General features: G+C 25.4%; 1 protein-coding gene across 1 annotated transcript; it reads right to left on the minus strand.

The window, feature by feature from the left end:
* Window positions 1-7,255: 7,255 nt before the first annotated feature.
* On the minus strand, window positions 7,256-8,662 carry LOC129961801 (cyclin-dependent kinase 5 activator 1-like). The gene has a single exon (XM_056075369.1). It carries the CDS (start codon window positions 8,374-8,376, stop codon window positions 7,327-7,329), a length of 1,050 nt encoding a protein of 349 aa, XP_055931344.1. The 5' UTR covers window positions 8,377-8,662; the 3' UTR covers window positions 7,256-7,326.
* Between the last annotated feature and the right edge of the window lie 11,932 nt (window positions 8,663-20,594).

A 20,594-nucleotide genomic window follows, 5' to 3' on the forward strand; every position in this document is an offset into this window, starting at 1 on the left:
ATTGATCAATTGTATATTAAATAACATAAATAATTTATTTTAAAGTTCGATAAGAATAATATTTTAAACAGAATTTAAAAGTATATTTATTGTTAAATTAAACCATAGAAAATAAATTGTAGATTTTACTATTTGGAGAAACTGCTTGCTTTCGTTCTTTTAAGTATAGAGTGAATTTTTAAAGTCCGTCTCATATTTACCAAAAGTTGGGAAGGAAACATTTTTATAAAACAGAGTTACTTTCTATATAAAACAAAAGATTCCACGATGTTATTTAACATAATGAATATAAAATTACTCTTATTTAAAGTAACACATATTCACAACCATGAAATAATTCAAATGTGGATGATGTTTTCCTGTAAAAACTTACATGATATACTATTATGGAAATGGTATCACTGGTCCTTAAATATTCAACCAATAATACACAATGCGTTTAATTTACAAGAAAAACACACATTTAAATCTTTACAGCTACAAGACTACTATTAAAATAATTAAAAAAATTCTTGTTTGAACAATTAAATATGTACTTTGAAAACAGAAAACAGTAAATATAAAATCGAATAAATAAATCTAATATAAAGAATAAGAATCTCATACACATTGTATCATAAAAAATGAATACTAAAATTTAAGTATGTATAACAAAAATTATGCACATTTCATTTAAGTACACGAAATGAAATATTAATGCTAATTATTCAGTTTGAAGAGCATTATTACTCTTAGGTAAAGACTTTCTTAAGACGAAATTTCAAGTTTTCTCTTAACGTTATGATGCTATCTGCAATCAAATTGTTTAAATATATTTCTCTAGTTTTAGTCAGTTTTAAAGCATATTGAGGTATTTAAACAGTGAATGCATATTATCACATATACATAAATATGTATGCATAAATTATGTAAAAGTCATGGTTTTAAATTACAAACATTTGGCACTGTAATTGATCTGACGATTTATCATAAGCATTCTTGTATAATGAGTGTTAAATTCTGGCAATTTACTTTGAAATCAAAATTTTCTTAGTTAAAGTTATAACTTTCATCAAGTTTTGAATTTCTAGTTATTCAATGTGTTAGAATAGATCAAAATTTAGAAATAAATTTATATTTTATAGTATTACATATTGTTTCGTATTTTTCTACATTCAGCAATATTCAGTACATGTATGTATCAGTCCTATGAAAAAATTGTGCTCTTTTATGACAACTTTAACTCTTCTATGATGGGTTCTTTTATTTTAACGGGTTTTCCAATTTCTCTCTTTGATAATTCTTCTGCTGATTTCTTTTCTTTCACAGATTATTTAAATTGATTTTTTTATCAATAAACAGTGTTTTTTAAAGCATTCACCGCTGATACAAACATTTTTCTAAAAGCATTATCGTTTAACAGAACTGAAATTTTACAAATGCATTAATTATTTCATTTAATTCCACACATTTGAAATAAATATATCACACAAATATGAATATGAAAGCCAATGAAATCACCAAAGCGCCTAAAATATAATAGAAATCACTTAAATATAGTAAGTAAACATCAAATAGCACCATGCATGCTGCCAAATATACTTTGATATATTTGTTCACAGAATGTACAAACATCAAGAATAAGTCTACAAAAAACAGTTATATCTATATGCTAAAACTACACACTACAAATATATGTCTAAAGAAACATTTCTGCATAAGATTGAAATCCTAATGATGATTTACACAAGTTATGTGAATGAAACAATGAAGTGAAATTCTAAAAATTTATTCAGTGTTCTTTTGTTAGGATAAATATTCCATTTGTGAAAAAGAAACAAATTCTTTATTTAAAATGAAATCCATTCTAAATATTCATTCTTGGCTAATTTTAATCTGAGATGCATTAACTAAAATATAACTGCTAAAACCTAGTCTAAAAAGTAAAATATTTGATCATTCATTAAATTAATTCTCAATATAAGAATTCCTTTATGGAAATAGGTTTTATTTGTTATATATCCGTTTTGTTAAAATTTAGTTTACATTTCGGAAAATAACTCATCTATTTCTGCAACATCGATGCTAATGTTATTTTTAATTACTGAAAATTTCAAAGAGTTTCTATTTATTTTCTAACATTTTTTCTAATTATGTTTTCAATATTAGAAAAGGATTCCACAGTTTTTTGTAAAAAATAATTTAATTTTTAATATGATGAAAAATTATAATTTTTAAAAATAAAAAGATAATGGGTTAGCAAATAGAAATATTTAAAAAACCATATTTGAGAATCGGGAACGGTATAAAAAAAGCTTTTGTAATTTCAATAATGATAATATTTTGAAAATAGAATGATTTTGATATGGCAATAGATATACAAACATTTATTTATATGCTTATAGAAAATATGAAGAATTCGGTTGTTACTTATTTTTTAACAATAGATATTTTTGACTTATACCATACTTTTACTTTTACCATATTTGATTAAGTAACTCAAAGTAAAAAAGAAAAAATATTTGTAAAAAGACACTTTGAAGAAAATTTAAAAAGATTTGTCAATCCTTTAAATTTATTTCTAAACTATATGTAGAAATACTTTATTTTTTTCTGATGGCATATTTATGAAATAAAAGTTCATCTGATATAAATATAAAATGTTTGATTTGCATTGTGAAATACAAATTTCTTACTATTAGTTAATTAATTCACTATTGAGTTAATATTTAATTTTCCAAAAGAATTACATTTAATTTTCGGATAAGAATAATTTTTATGCCTTCATGCGCTTCTAATATTAAATTTTAATGTGTTGAAGTTAACAAATCATTTTGATAATTAAAATTAAATAAAATCACTTTATTCATGTATTTTAAGAGGAGAGACTGAATATTTCCACGGGTTGAAATATATTAAAAAGGTGATCTTATTAAAAAATCAATTTTGAAGGATTAATTTATAAAAGTTTCAAATTACTCCTTTTTCAAAATATATATTATTTAAATATTTAAATTAAACGAAATCAATCTTAATTTTCTTTTAGCTAATCTTTCATAACAGAAAATAGTTGTAATTATTATTTTACTTGCATAGCAATACTTGTAGTAATATATGAAGTTTAAAACAATGATATGAAGTTTTTTCCTCAAAAGTAAATATATTGAGCATGGATTTCAGTAAATGGCTGTTTTGCTTGAAAATAAAAATGAATTTAATTATTTTTTAAATTTGGAATTATTTTTTAAAATATAAATAATAGAAATACTTGTAAATAACTCAGTAATTTGAAAATAAAATGTTTTTAATTTCATAATTTTTTTAAAAATAGTTTATATATATATATATATACTTGTATGAATAGCAATATCACAAAGTTAAAAAATGATTATTTAAGCATTTTTTGAAATGAATATTACTGCTGAATTATAAGATTTCTTTTATTATGAAGTCGATATACCATTAATATTTTCGATTTTATGTTGATTAATAATAATAATAATAATAAAATGTGAAAGCAATTCATCTGGCTATAATCAGAAAACAAAATTATATATTTTAGAGGAATTAGCATACTATTTCAATTAAAACCTTTTAGGTAAATTAAAGAGAATCTGGAATTCAGCTTAAATTATTTATATGCATGCATTAAAGAGTTTGAATAATTTTGACTTATTTTTCAATGAATAACAGTTATTGTCTCATTATCCAAAACAAACAAATAATTTGTTTTGTAACATTAAACATGAAAAATGCATCATTTTAAAATGTACAATGTTCACAATATATTAGTAAATCTATTGCTAAACTAAATTGTATGGAAACAAGCTAATGTCATCTTAGATGACAACAACTGCAAAATATTTTGCTAAAAGGCGGTGGGCAATGTCCGTTGCGCTTATTAATTAATAAAAATATGACAAAATAACGCTTTGCACATGAATCGAATGCATTAAACACATTGAATTCACTGAATCCAAAATATTCTCCACTAATATAATAATTCTCTTGACTGAAACAGTTATTTGCAAGATACGGCGAGCAAATTTACAAGCAATAGAGAAAAATGACATGGTGCTGTAAGGATTTTGAATATTGCAAACACTGTAAAAATTCATTTTCAAAATATGAATAACTTATAATGCTTAACTTAGTGAAATTTTATTTCAATAGCTAAGATGTGAAAAAGTACAAATCTTATAATTAGTGATATACTTTTGTGGTAAGTATTACTGGATTTAGAGCAGTTGAAAGCAAACACTATCTTTTAGAATATTATGTAGAACTCAAAATTTTAATGCTATCTTTCTTTTACAAGTTATTAGGAAAATATTTGCTTTTGCTACAAACAAATAAAATTTAATTAATATTAAATGTGGAAGAATTTAAAATGTAATACAGCAATTCGATTGAGCGTAAAAATAAAGAAAGAAAAAAAGGCATAAATATGGGACAGAAATATGTTATCTTGGTATCAATTCCGAAAGTTTGATTTTAAATTAATTAACCTTTAAAAGAGTAAAAATGCTCCTCTTTCACATCAAAAACTAAATAAATTTATCCACTCATAAATTCTTCATATGTGAAAAAATTTAAACAGTATTTTTGTATTTTAGAAATTAATATCTTTTGGATTAAATATTGATTATTTTTACGAAAGATTTTTGCTTCACGATAAGAAATATTCAATTAAACTTATTCGTGTCAACAAATTTTTAAAAAACTTACACTCTGTTTCTTTTTAAAAAAGCAAACACAAGAGTAAGTACATACTATATAACGTTTCAAAAACAACAAAGAAACTTTTTCAATATTAGCATTATAAATAAAAATAAATTATACGAAGAATTTGGAACAATGATGTGTGTTTGCAATATTTGATTACATCCCATTAAGTACTTCCAGAAACTATTTATATGATGAGAATATTTATGATTATTAATATATTTTTTAAAAGAATAATATTCTGGGAATTAAGATTTATTCAGTTTGAATTAATAACATAAAAATTATATAAATTAATTTGAGATATGAAGCATTGCATTTACGATTTATTTAAACGCACAATGAATTTTATTTCATGAATGCACATTCATCTTTATATTTTTACATGTAAAATTTAAAATAAAAAAAAAAATATTTTTAGAAACTCTACTGAACTGGAATGCGTGATGATGCTTAAATTAAGAGGATTAACATTCTTTAGAAAAATGGATATATCGATAAGTTGTTAAGCTGGCTACAAGAATAACCGAAATATTGGCTAAAGAATAATACCTAAAAAATTAGAAAAAGGAATCTCAGTAATATTATGTAAAAGTTGGTTTACATGCTAAAAATTCTTTTAATCCGTGTTTTAAAAGAATAGAACACACACTTTATAGAATGGCTAAACCTTCGGCTAAATATTTTACAAACTAATAAGTAAGAATAAATAAATATTATTTCTTTAATGGCTAAAACTCGACATCCATCTAAAACAAACTGTATTGAGCTGGTTGACAGTTATCACATAATACGGATACATTCATTATACTAATACTGTTAAGAAGTAACGTTTAAGTGCAAATATACACAATTTGGCATCTATAAAAATAACAAAGTTTCTCTATTTCATCAGCTCAGACAATACTAGACAACATGTTACTAAATGTCAATATTTTTTTCATTTGGCATCTGGCGTGCTGATAGTCTTTTAAACCATCAGATATAATATGATGTGAGGTTCAAAAATTCACGGAGAGTCAAACAGCATGTCAACAGTTTAACATTTTAAGAACATTTTTTTTTAACTTGTTAAACACATTTTGCAGACATGTATCTGACATTTTGCAGACATGTATGATGAAATAGAAATGAAGACAAAAACATTCCTCATGGGAATATTTACAAGCAGAGGGTTTTAATAATAAAAAAAAACTTTTTTTCTTGAAGTAACACATAATCAATCGTTTTTTAAAAATTTATTTTACTCAAACACAGATTGATGTCATATTCTTAATGTATATATTTGTTATTCCTTGGTTTTAATATCGCACTTCCAAGTACAATAACATACTGTAAAATATCGTTAGATATTACACATTACTATTTAGTATTGTATACTATTAAAGGAAATTGCGAATGTTTCTCAATATCTCAAAATATAATTCATTATCTGCGTTTTATGAGCATAAACAGCACACTTTTAAAACCTGCTTTTCTGTGCAAATTTTCAGATCACAAATTTTTACTGCGTCATAGGCTTATTCTTATTCAGTAACATTTGATCATAATATTTTTAACATCATATAATAATTAGGGATTAAATGCATTTCAACAACAACAAAAAAGTACGATTTTCACTTTTCAAGATTTGAGATATACAAATTTTGATTAAACTTAAAAATTAAATAATTCTTTTCTAAGATTTTGGCATGGCTCCCTTTCCCGTATATGGGCCATTTATAGGTATAAAAATTTCAGAAAAGATAACAATCATATGCAATCATTGGAATATTTCATTTTTTTGCATTCTTTATGTATTATATTTACAAAAAAATACATGTGTATTTAAGAAATAACATATTTAATATTTTTTTGCTGCCATTATTGGACCTAATTGCATGAAATAAAACATAAATCTCCTTTACAATTTGTTCTTGCTTATGTTATATAAAAGTAAAAAAAAAGTATGAATTTTAAGTATTAATTATAAAATTCTGTATAATTTATTTTTTATTAATGCATTCTGTCCTCAAACAATTTACAAATGAAGAAAGGATTATTTTTTAATATTTTAGGTTTTATTAAATAAAAATTTTCTCAGGATTCAAACAAAAACTATAAATATAAGAAATATGATTATTAATAATAAGAATAAGAAATAAGAAAATAAGTATTTCTTAGCTTTCATACAGAATAAATAAATAATATGATTAAATTATATTTTATGAAATATTACAAAAAAACACCACTGAACAAAACCACATTATAACAGACTATCCACGAGGATTTGTTTCAATAATTAAGCAAGTAATGATTATGAAGTTAATTCAACTATAAATATATTAGCTTTCAAGGAATTTAGGGAAATTTTGAAATGAACAAATATGAACTTTCTCTGAACCAAAATGTAAAAATAATTGCAATAGTGACTTATAATATTCAAGTAGTGAAATGATTAATTTTTCCATAATAATATTTAATAGAACAAAGTTTTAAGACATCAAAATATTTGATCAAGGACAATTTGGTTATCCTTTGATACAGATATTTATAATACAGATTTTAAAATTCTAAAATCTTACCAAAATGTTGAATTCGTTTTCGTGATACAAACCTTTCAACATGATATTGACTAAGATTTCATGTATTTGATGAAGAACATCCTTTCAGCTCAGTAAATATCTCCGTAAAAAAACTTGGTTCGCTGTTGATTCTGAGCATTTTTCCACTGAGGAGGTTAATAATCAACAAGCACCTGTCCCAGAACTTTTCCTTGGAGTCATCAACCAGAAAGGGTTTCAGTGGATAGGATATTTCATTTCCCATGTACGAATAACTCAAATATAAGCAAGTGAGAACAACAGACTGAAGTTCACGTTCATCGTCGATGTCCTCATTCACAAGTTCTCTGATCAACAAATAGAGAAATACGACATTGGCCGGGTTGATGAAAGCGATGTCTTGCCATCCTTGTAGTAGAAGACTACGATCAACTGACCTCAGCCACAGGACAGCATCAGCTGGTTGTATGTCTCGGAGCTTCCAGCATTTCTTGCAAAGAAATTCTCCCAAGCATCGAAGAAGTTCTGATGTCGAAGCTTGGATGACGGTCTTCCTGTGTTGCTGGCTCGGACTGACAGCTGCGTTGCTTTTTCCAGCAACGCCAAGTGAAGCACCATTGGGAAACTGGATACTGTGCTGGTGTCCGTGATGGCCAGAAATGTGGTTCATAAGGGGTCGCACCAAGTTATGAGCAACTAGCACCGATGGTTTTGAGGGCGGCAATGATGGTGGCATCTTATGACGATCACCTGCTGAAGTATTCCGCACGACAACATCAAGGGCGGTAACAGTGGAGGTTTTAAGATTGTAGCACGAAACAGACTTTTGGATATTTTTCTTGTTGTCGACCACATTGTTGAGATTATCCAGAGGCTGTCGAGTCGTATTTTTGTTTTTGTCAACTTTTCTTCTGTTTGAAGAAGTTAGCGTCTTCCAGCTCAGAGCATTGATGAACAGGGAATGTTTTTTAAAATTGGAATTGTGGGTATGATTCAGATTTGCAACGACGTTGCCGTTCTTTTCTTTGATCTTAGCATTACTCAATTGCTCGTAATTGAATCCATTGAGAGTATAATCTCCATACGTTGGTTTTCTGTCTCTAGGAGATATACTTAGCACAGTACCCATCTTGAATGTTCTTTATTTTTTCAGTTAGTTAACAGTAAACAAAAGCGAGCAACAGAGAAGCGACCCAAACAAAATGGAAAAACGCTTACCCACAAGATCCAATCAACCTTGGAGGTCAAATGGCAGTAAGCTGTGTTGAAGAAAGGAGAGTAGCATTTCTCTTTCGATCAATAACCAATATTATCGTCTGCTCGTTTCTCAGGGATATTCTAATCGAAATTTAGCATCAGGTACATGAAGTATCTACAAAGAATTCTTAGCTTTTCCCCTATTCAATCTCAAAACATGTCTGCTTGCCAGCTCTCGGACCTGCCTGAGTCTGATCGAAGAAGATTTGCATGAGACCGTTACTATGGTGATGCAGAGGGTAGTGAATGGCAGCCGCAAGAGGGCGGAGCAAGTGACGTTTCGTACCACCTGATTCGCCAGTCTTACCCGTACCTTTGATGGAAAAGCTAACATTCTCCGAATTTCATCAAGTTAAAAATAAAAAGAACCTAAAGAAGGAAATTTTACTGAGATATGTTGTTTTCAGCAACTGCTTTAGTGATCTATTTTTAAAGCCTCTAATTGAATTAAACTGGGAAATGCGCCTTTTGTGTTTATCGAAATTATTGATTCTAAAAAATCAATAAGGTCTATTTAAAACATGTTTATTAAAGAACGTTCCTATAGTCTACAATAAATAATTGGCTGGATATTGAATGTAGAATATCATGCGATATCAAACACTTGCTAGGAATAAGGTGTAACTTTTATGTGGTTTTATTAATTAATTTACGAAAATAGAATTATTCTAATTCGTCAAATAAGAAAACAAATATTGATATTCTCTACTATTTTTTAGATTATTAGTGTAAATATAAAAGCAGCTTAGATTATATATGAAAATTAATCAACTTCAAAATTATCTTAATTTAAATAAAAAGAAAAGAAAAAAAATGATACTATGCTCAAAACAAAGAAAATTAATGCAAAAAATTAGAAATAAAACTTATCAAAATCTTTAAATTACCAATTAATATCAATATTTAAAAGATTAACCCAAAGACTTCATTCTTACATTTGAAAATTAAACGAATGTTATGAACTTCAACTGAATGAATTTAATGTTAGTTTTCAATTTGATTTAATTGAAAGAATTTTTTTAACAACCGTTACCTACAAAAACTATATTATTAAGAATTTTTTAGATACAAATCTATCGTTAAGTAATGCACTTCACAGAAATGTTTTATTGTCTAATATAGTACTAAAATAGGAGGTATATATAATTTATATAAAAATATACATAAAAAGAAGTAGGCATTGAAATTACCAAAATTGTCTTGAACATTCCCTATTTGACATACCCATGTATACAGATGCATAGTTTAGTGACATTTCCAATTACTAAAACAACGAACAATTTAAAGTACATTAATCCAATAATTTCATTTAGGATGCAATCCTATTTCAGTATTAAAAAAAATAAAGTTGTAAAAATGCAGAAATAATACTACAATTAAGGAAATGTAATAAACTTAACTATTCATAATAAAAATGTTCATATCTTTGATTGCTTGCTTTCAAATGAAATCGAATATATTGAAAGCAATTTTTCCTCTCCACTTCTAATATTAAAACTTGGGAATTTATTTTTTTAATATTTTTATAATGCTTGTTTTGCATGACAAAATTGCAAAATCGATATGAAGCAATTTTAAATGGAGGATACATTATAAAAGTAAAGATGAAATAGAAGACAAAGGAGAATAAATATTTAAATTAAAATTACGAAATTACTTAAACGATAGCAGACGATTAAGTAGACGAGGCTAATTCATCCAAAAAATTATTTATAATTTCTTTAGATATTACTAATGATGAAATATGATTATATGAATGAATGAATTCAAATTGCACAGGTAACGAATTCGGAACTTTTGGGATTACATGCTTTTATCTATCCAAGAAGCTGATTATAAATATTCTTTCTTAAGTATAAAATAAAATAAGGGAGCTTTAAACTTCACAGAGAAATTCCGAAATTCAGAACTCTCTTTCTCTCTCCATTTTATAATAATATAGTTCTCTTTTAAATGTTAATTTCTTCGTGAAGTAAAATTGTTTTTAAATGGAATTTTTGCGAAAAATTCATTTACAATTTTTTTGTTAAACACATATAAATTTACAAGATTAAATATATTTGATTGGTTTTATAATATCTAACAATGACATGAAAACTTCATGTTAGCTTTTCTCTAGTAAAGATAAAAATAGTGAACAAGGCACCAAGCCAAGGAGATATTAGGACTCCAAGTTTAGTTCAGTTTAGTTATATTAACGTCCCGTTGTAAAACAACACTAGGGGTATTTTGGGACGGACCTCGTAATTTTGAACCGCGGTCAGATGACGAGGACGACACCTGAGCTGGCACGCCTCTCTCCACACCACATCACACCTACCAGCCGAGTTAGGACTCCAAGGGAGTGAAAGATAATGGCACTGATGAGAGCATTTCGATAAAGTTCTAAACGTTTAAGCTAAAAAGCGATCAAAATTGGAGCTAAAAATTATATGTCAACTCCTGGGTTCCAAGCAATTTGTACTATCGAAAATTTTCAATACAAAAGTTTTTGTTGTGATGAAATTGAAATTCAACTAATTTGTACTATTTTTCCACCTTTAATAGTATTGGATTGCTAGTTTTAATTGCAATCTAATCCGATTGAAAGGTGGAAAAATAGTACAAAATTAACTGAATATCAATTTCATCATAAAAACAACTTTTGTATTGAAAATTTGCACCTTCAATAGTAAGAGAAATATAGAGATATAAGAATTTCAACCTTCCTACTTAAATGAAACGTTATCCCTTTTTATTGTTTCTTTAACCCCCCCCCCTCGCCCGCCAATATCACCTGATCTGCGAGATAATCAAAGCATTCATTACGCTTTCTTGTTTTTTTTGTATACATAAAAACAGACTAATAACATCGAATTCAGTCTGTTAAAAATCTAAATGCTGCTGTGTAATCTAAAAAAAATATTTCTTTTATTAATTGTGATATTTAGTTAGTTTTCAATTATGAAATATCGTAATATTTGTGCTTAAAGGCTAGGTTTTCTTCTAGTTTAATTAATAGTAAATTTTTTCAGCTCATATTTAAAATATATATAAAATTATCCAACCATTAATCTCTAAGTCATAATAATTCCAATGAAATTGTTCATATTCTTGAAGATTTTAGAAATAACCACACATACATTTTTATTTTATGATGCATGAATGTTTACAATAAGTCATATTTTTCACTCATAGACCTCTCATACCAGATAAGGCATTTTTAGGTTAATATATTGAGAGTTTGTAGAATTATTTTATATATTAACACTCCATAAAATGGATAGACATTTACTAGATTGAACAGTCCATTCTAACAATTTAGCAAATGTAAATTTTCTTAAAACTGAACATCATCTTTTCTAAATTATTCCATGTAGTTTTATTCTATAATTTAATAATAATAATTTATTAGCTTCATTTGTCGAATTCCTCAAAAGTATGGAATTTTAATTCGATTCTAAAACATGCTCAAATTTGCTTTATTAGTGTTAACATCAATTTGAAAAAAACACTAAGAAGAATCGTCTTTCTGAAACTTTATCTCTTACTATCTAATAAAGTGATATTTAACTTTCTCGCATAAAACTGGGAATCTTGAGAGAGACCGGAAACGCCATTAGTGCTCAGATTTTGAAGTTCACTTGAAAAAAAATCGTGTGCTTTGGAGCATAGAAAAGAAAATATGTACTTGCATATTAATTGTCTGCCACTGGTGAGCATACCTAATCTTTGATCGATCTTTGGCATGGATCTAGCGTTTTTACTGACTCTAGATGATGACTCAATGATGATTTCCACTAGTAATTAATCGATGATATACGGTGAGTACACAAGTATAAAAAATCGGGTATGTATTTTGAATATCTTTTGCCGACCCGTTGTAACCAAATTTTAAATGGAACGACAACTATTGTTATAAAATCAAATTTTATTTATTTAAATAATTTCATTTTTGAGTTATCGTGTTTACATGCTTGAGAAAGTACAGATATAAAGGCATTCAATCCCCTAACGAATTTAGTTCTAAATTTGATATGGGCCTACATTATAGATTCTAACCTATAAAATTGATTTCTATCTAGCGTTTTAAATTTTATAATTATCTGTTAATCTAGTATTCTGATAGCAAGTCTTCCTCTGAATTCATTTCTTTCAAAGTTTGACATAATCTAAAAATCTAGTGCAAATATTTTATTTCAAATTTTATCATTTTAACTCAAAGTGTTTTCAGAATTATCGTACTCGCAGAATTATAGAAAGAGCGACAGAGGGACATAATTCCAAAGATATGTTTTTCGGACTTAGAGAAGTCTGAAGCGTAGAGATTCGACAAAATCTCGAGTTCGAACATTATTAATGATACCAATATTCTCTTTTTGTAGAATTCTTGCACGAGAAAAGAAAAAGAAGAAGGATAAGAAGAAGAAGAAGAAAAAGATTCTGCTGTATTCATTTGAAAATAAAGCCAAGACTGGAGAGCCATTTATTGATTTTTAGAGCTTTATTAGAAGACGTGCCTCGATTTAAATTTTTAGAGAAGAAAGGTGAAATCCCGACAGTTCATTTGTTGATTTTAAACTGTCAGAATGAATCAGATTTTAAATTTCGTGCAAAGAAATGCTTAGTTTTGACAATCAATTTTTAATTTTTGGTATGGTGTTAAGAAATATCTTTTTAAAATTCCTGCAAATAAATGTGTACCTTTGACAATCATTTATTGCTTGTTTAAAACGTGTTAAAAATATCTGGTTCTACATTTATTCTGCTTCTCTTATTGTCTAGTTTCGGATTTTTTGATATATTTCATTTATTACGGATGTATATTTTATAAGTTAATTATTTTTGTATGAAATAGACTAATTCGACATAGGGAAGAAAGAATTATTCTATTAGTAATATTCCCTCGGGGTTTATCCATTTATTCTTAAATGATCTATAGTCAAGTTAAAGTGACTGTTTCTCTGTTTTTCTTCTCTTTTTATTATATCACTTAATATCTTTTTTCTCCATATGTAGTACTAACTTATTGCTAACAGACAGAAAAAAGAAGAAAAAAGGAATATGTTTTCGCAGAAAGATAAAAATAAAAAAATAAAGAAAAGATTTTCGGTAAGGAGAAAGTAGAAGATTAATATTTATTTTATAAATTACTTCAGAGTTAAGTTTGTTCTTAAAATTGAAATTTCACTTATTTCAGTAGTATTTAGATAGCAATAATTTAAATACAATAATGTATATAATTGTTTGACATTTAATTTTAATATACAGCATTTTTCTAATATTTGTAGTGTAAGGAAGATATGTTTTATTTAATAAATAACAGAAATAAAAAAGTTTTTAAAACAAGTTTTCTGTTAGATTAATAAAATGCTTATGTATTTCACAATCTAATCGGCAATTGAGTCTACTATTGTATATTTTCTTTTGCTAAAACAGAGATAATATTTTTAAATTAAAAACATTGACGTCAAAAACAAAAACTTTAAAGCATAACTCATGCTTATGACATTCAATAGGACTTGTCTCTTTTTTTGCAATATCTTTTTAAGAGCATCACACTCTTTTACTGCTTGTTTTAGAAAAAATAGTATTTTATGATTAAGAGATATTTTCAATATTTTATGTACATTAATAAAATCATGATTTAATAATTCTTTTTATTTGTATAATTTTCTATTTTTTGTATTTTATTCGTTTTATAATTCATTGTAACAAATATTACCTAATATTAAATTGTTTTTTCTAGTTACAATCGTTAGTTGGCTTTATACATATGAAATCAAAATCTAATTTAAATTATAAACAATTGTATAGATAATTAAGTTCAAAGAATTAAGTTGTGGAATTTAGAGATATAAATATCATATACTAAAATACCATTTTGATTGTTGCGTTTCTTTTAGTTAAAGTTTTCCATACACCTACGAATAGATGGATCCATTGATATTTTTGGCCAAGTCCAAGAGTTGAGACAAAACTACAAGGCATTTATTAATAAAATAATAAACCTAATTTCATTAACCAAGCTTGCTGTGTTTTTCAGTTTTTGAATTCATATGCACAAGTGTAGTTAAATATATTTCATTTAAAATTTTATTTGCAGTATTGGTCGGTTTAAAGAGTGTACACCAAACGTAATTCATCTTGCTACTTCCGATTAGGAATTAACTCGTTGGCAAGCGTAATGCCAAAAATAGTTTCGGTTTTTTATTATTGGTCAGAGCATTTAATGTCCTGAAAATAATCTGATCAATATGTTATGATATTAAAATATGATCGCATTCCAACTCTGATTAAATTAAATACACAGTCCTGTGCTTAACATTTTATGAATAATAATAATCACATGTGCTATTTATATTATTTAATAATTTAAAAAAATTGGTGAATAATAAATTAGCAGTAATTAACTTTAATAAATAAAATAATAATGCTTATAATTAAAAAAAATTCTTTTTGAAAATAATAATTTGCTGAAATAAATAAGTATATTTAATTGACAATGTACAATACTTTGAATATTATAATTGTACAACAGAATTTCAAAAAAAAAAAAAACAGAAGGAAAGAAAAAAAAAAAGAAGAAGAAGAAGAAGAAGGGGGGAAAAGAAGAAGAAGGGGAAAAAGAAGAAGAAGGGGAAAAAGAAGAAGGGGAAAAAAATTGATATTTAGATTGTTTAATTTTTTTTTAATAAAATATTTTGTGTAGTTTTTTTTTATTTAATTTATTGATTAAATTCAGCCGAGAATGAATTAAGATTTTTAGAAATTATTAACTTTAATAATTTAGGACATAAAATAAAATTATTTAAATATAAACGCAATTTTTTTATGATGCTTAATTTTGGCTTTTAACTAATCAATATAAACTCTAATAAGATGTTTTAATGTTATGTTAATAGGAAATTAATGGAACAGAATAAAAACTAAAATTATCGACGAATGAGAAGCTGTAAACATTTCAAAAACTAAACTTTCATTATAATTGCTCATTATTAAATTTAGAAGAAAAATATAAAATCATGAAATTTTTTTTTTAAAGATAAGATCTTGTTTACCCACTTTTTTAAAGATTATAGTTATAATAATTATTATTTTTTACATTTATGTGGTAACAATGACAATTTACTATTTCAATATATTTTAAATTTAATTACCAATTAATGAACTTTTGATTCTATACGAAGGGTACCATCTATCAGGAAATTAGAAGAAATATGATTTCAAGATACCATATTATTTATAATAATGAATCATTAAATAAAGTTTAAACTGAATTTATAAATTAAGTTAAAAAAAATTCGACATTTTAGTTTATTAATAAAAACACGGTTTTACGATTTTTCTATCTTATAAAATTGGTTTTTGTTTGAGTAAAATCATTTCTCTGGTCTCATTAAATTAAGTTAAAAAAAATTCGCCCTAATTAAAAATTGTTAATTGTATGGTTTAGAAAAACTCAAAAAAAAAAAAAAAAAAAAAGAGAATAATTCCTTATTTAAAGCTTATAATGGAAAGAGGAATGTAAAAACTAAGACGTTCAGTTAAATTTCGGTGCTAACAGTTAAAAATAAGATAAGTAATTAATTTATCTCTAAAGATAGATTAATAGGTTTATGTCGAATTACTATTTTTAGGCTGCCCATTAAGAAGCTTAACCATAATCTTTTATCATCCAAATGGCTTTTTTATATTAACCATAAAATATAATTTAAATTTTAAATATAAGATAAAATGACTCGAAAATAATGCGACACTAAATATAGAAATTTTTCATAATATTTTCATTTAATTAGATACATTTTTAAAATTTATTCATATGGTATAAACTCTTTTTTGAACAAATACAAATTCATTCCTTGATGTTTTTTTGAAAAACACCAAAAAGATGTTTGATTGGAATGATTGTAATGACAAAATATACTAAAAAATGCACTTGTTAAAAAATATATATACTTTTCCTTTCAAAATAAATGTTTTTGATGCAAGTAAGAATATAAAATAATTTTTATACCTTTTTAAATTGATATAATAAGTGGAATAAATTCTTTACATAAATTATTTTGCATCAATGTCGAATATAGAATCTTTTAATTGCACTTGTTGTCTATACATTTTATTTATAATTAAATGAAATAAAATATTTCCTTATTTTCTATAACTTTCTATAATGATGTGACCTGAAAAAGGAGCTCAAAGGAATTTTATAATACAGGTTGTTTAAAAATTCCATTTACAAATTATTAATAATGTAAAAAACAACAAAGATTGAGCTAGAGGATGTTGATTTGTTTGGATTATAGTTAGATTTCAGCGACAGTTATTTAAAGCTCAAATGTACAAAGAAAACATATTACAACTTTCTGTTGTTAAGATGATGAACATGCAACTTCTGTATAGAGTAGTTGAACTCAATGGATGAATCTTGAAATAAGACAAGTATCGACAACCTTTTTATTGGACATTTTTTTCTTCCCTTATTGGCTTGTCATTTCTTACTTTCCCTAGGTCATTTGGGTAGTCTTTCCAGTCATGCATTTTAAAATAATCTTATTTTTATATGTTCTGCATCTGCTAATTGTTTGTGCACGACTTTTTAATCCCTATGTACAAAACTATTTAAAATAGCATATTTTGACAAGCAGTTATGGGTTATTTGCTAAAGATGATAACACAAAATAATGATAAACTTAATACAATATTTCAAGCTTTAACGGATGTGTTGCGTTATCCCTGTTTTTGTAGTTTACTATTAAAATAAAGTAAATAATTTATTTTTTGTATGCGTGTGTTTTTAGAAGCCTGATATTAGGTACTGATAAAATCATTTGGCAAGTACCACTATAAATTTTTTTGAATGCTTTCTTCAACTTTTCAAAATTAAATTAAAGTAGAGTTTATTACAGCACATTTCATTGTTGAAAGATCCAAGATAATTACGAGCATTTTATCCTTTTATGATATTAATTTTCAAAGCCTATTTTTCAAAAATAATGAGTCAATAATATAATAATCTGTATAAATTTAATTTCTGAAAAATTTAATATTAACTGGAAAAAAATATAATGGTAAATATCAGCTGACTTTTGGTTAGCATAATTAATTGGAATATTTTTAATAGTTTGTTTTTGCTTGCCACAGGTGAAAATTTACTGTAACTACTACTTTTATGCAGTTTAGTTTTGATTTATCGACTTGATTTATTTTATAAATGGAAAATCAAATATTGTAATCATTTTTCACTTATTTTCTAACGTGATAGTGTTTAGAAAATTTGTACACTCACATGTTCTCGATGACAATAAACCCTTTTTATATTTTCAAATCTTTTCTATTAGAAAATAAATAATTATATTTTGATTCTATTTGGATAGTGTCGCCTGAAGCAATTTTGAAAAAATTGACATAATTATTCCATAATATTTAAGCTAAAAAATTATAAATTAAAGACCAAAAAGTAGAAAATAATAATAATAATTTTTTTTAATTTATTATTAAAATCACGTAAAACTCTAGCCATTTAATCGCTGTTTCCGAATTATAAAATTTGTAATAACTCAGTATTCTGAATCATTTTTGTAATTATATTTTCTTATTGTAAAAATCTTTAAAAATTTGCATATGTATAAAAATACACTGTGTTTAGTTTTCTATATAGAAGAATCTTATCCTTATTATAAAAAAATTCTAATCTTCTTTTTGTATATATCATGTAGTGAAGAAATTAAAGTTATTTTAAGCAAAAATTGCATAAAAGAGAAAATAAATTTATTAAGAAAGCAATAAAAAAATAAAGGCTTTTAGTTTAGTTTAATTTTAATTTATGATATAGTATTTTTAACAACTATTTTTAAACAGTTGAAACAATTCGGAAGGAAATCTTGAGAATCCAACAACAAATTTTTAATAAAAATCTGAACTGAAAATATGTTTAATTAAATTTACGAAATAAAGACCCAAAGAATTTTTTACTGCTAAATTATTAAAAATAGGTGCATCATTAACTCTTTAATAATTGATTGGATTTATAAAGCGCTGAAATTTTAAACTCAAAATAACAGTTTATTTAGTATATTAGCATATTTTTACATTATTGCATACAGCATTTTAATTATATATTTTTAATTTTGAGACTTTTTCTAAACGGTTTCTGTATAATTAAGCCTTCAGCATAGAAAGCAAAAAGCATGAGTAACTTAATACAACAAACCTGATTATAAGCTGCTTTAAAATTGTTTACCAGTCTTATCTATTCTTTAACCATTTTTTAAATTAATTTTGAAAAGATAAACTTTGGAACGTTGAATTTTTTAATTTTCCTTAATTATACAAACTATCGAATAAAAAATAAATCTTTTTCGAACTAAAATATTCTCAACCTCGAAAGATGCAATAAAATAATATAAAAATAATTAATTTTATGTAAAATTAAAACTAAATTTCAAAAATAAAAAAAGTATTATTTTAAATAAAATTTTTATATTTTACAACAAAAATGTCCGTTGACTGATTTTTGAAGTTTGATATCACTCATACGCATGTGAACATAAGTTTTGAATAATGTTTATTGAGCATATATATATATATATATTTAATACAAATATATATATATATATATATATATATATATATATATAATACATATATATTTATATTTATATATATATATATTTAATACAAATTTGACTTTTATTAAAAAAAATTTAATTGCAAAAAAATCCGAATTCGTGATTGTAATGAATTTTCACGTTGAAAACTTTCCTGGATCCCCAAAATGGAATTGAGTATGTCTATATGTGAAAACGATAACTCAAAAACTTTTTAGGCTAGAAGAACGAAATTTGGAATACAGACTTTGCACCAACCTTTTAAATTTCTACTAAAATTTGAACAAAATCTATTCTGGAAAAATCTGTTTGTTCTAATGTCCAAGTGCAAAAGAATAAGACAACAAAAAATATGAAGAGCTAGACAGATGACATTTGGTTTACAACTTTTGCATCTAAATTAAAGATTCGTATGAAATTTGGAACCAAATCTGTCAAGGAGTTGGCCATCTGTCAGTCTATAATTTTGAATACATGTAAATGTGATAGTTAAAAAAAAGATAAATAAAATTGGGTTCACAGTTCTTGTACCTAACGCATGAATAATTATTAAATTTTGAATCAAATATGTCAAAGAGTTGATTGTCTATCGCGCAGTATTTTCACAAGCATGTAAAAGTGATAACGCAAAAACACAATGACATAAATATATGAAATTTGGTATATATATTATCGTGTGATTTCAATTGTAGTTTTGTGTTATGTTGAAGCTTCAATCGGTTAATAAAAAGAAGTCCAAAATACATATTCGATTTTATGATACTTGAGTATTGAATAATACTTAGGAATTAGAGGCAAAAAAAGTTGACATACTAATTAACTCTTTTGTAACTGTTCACAAAAAGCATGGGGTTATCAATATAAAAATTACTTTTATTAGATAATATACTAAAAAATTTCGAGAAAAACCACTCTCCTCGATTTTTACTTTTACGATACATTTTTTTAATTTTAAAATTTAGTGATTGTTTTCAATACTTTGTAATAATATACTGATATTATTAAAAAATTAAATTATTATTTGCAAATTAATTTTCTTTAGCAGTATTAAATATATAAAAAGCAAAGTTATTTATTATAATTACAAATATGCATATTTTAGTTTATACATTTTCCTCCAATATCTTAAAAGACATATCGACGTTGCTTTACTTAACATAAAACATAGTAATATCAGATTGTAATTTGCCATACAAGGTAAATGATTTTAACCCTCTCTAGGGCTGTGGGAAGTATGCTCCCACCAAATTTATCAATGTTTGTATGAAATTATGTAGGTTGGCATAAGTTCTGACAAATTTTTTTAGTAAGTCAGAAAGTTAGATGCTTCAGTTCTTTATCTCATACAAAATTATGGGTCTTGATTTGTTGCTTAATTATTAATTAACCAAATTAATTAATGAATCAAATCAGATTTATCTAATAAGCTAAATGAATCCCTTTTCTTATTCTAATTTCAAGCCTAAAAATATTTTAACATAATATGATTAGAAAAAAATGT

Source organism: Argiope bruennichi, chromosome 2 (genome assembly GCF_947563725.1).
Source record: "Argiope bruennichi chromosome 2, qqArgBrue1.1, whole genome shotgun sequence".
In the NCBI taxonomy this organism is placed as follows: domain Eukaryota; kingdom Metazoa; phylum Arthropoda; class Arachnida; order Araneae; family Araneidae; genus Argiope; species Argiope bruennichi.

Bases quoted from the DNA above. Each gene is read 5' to 3' on its own strand.
- LOC129961801 (XM_056075369.1), bottom strand. From the start codon at position 8,376: ATGGGTACTGTGCTAAGTATATCTCCTAGAGACAGAAAACCAACGTAT.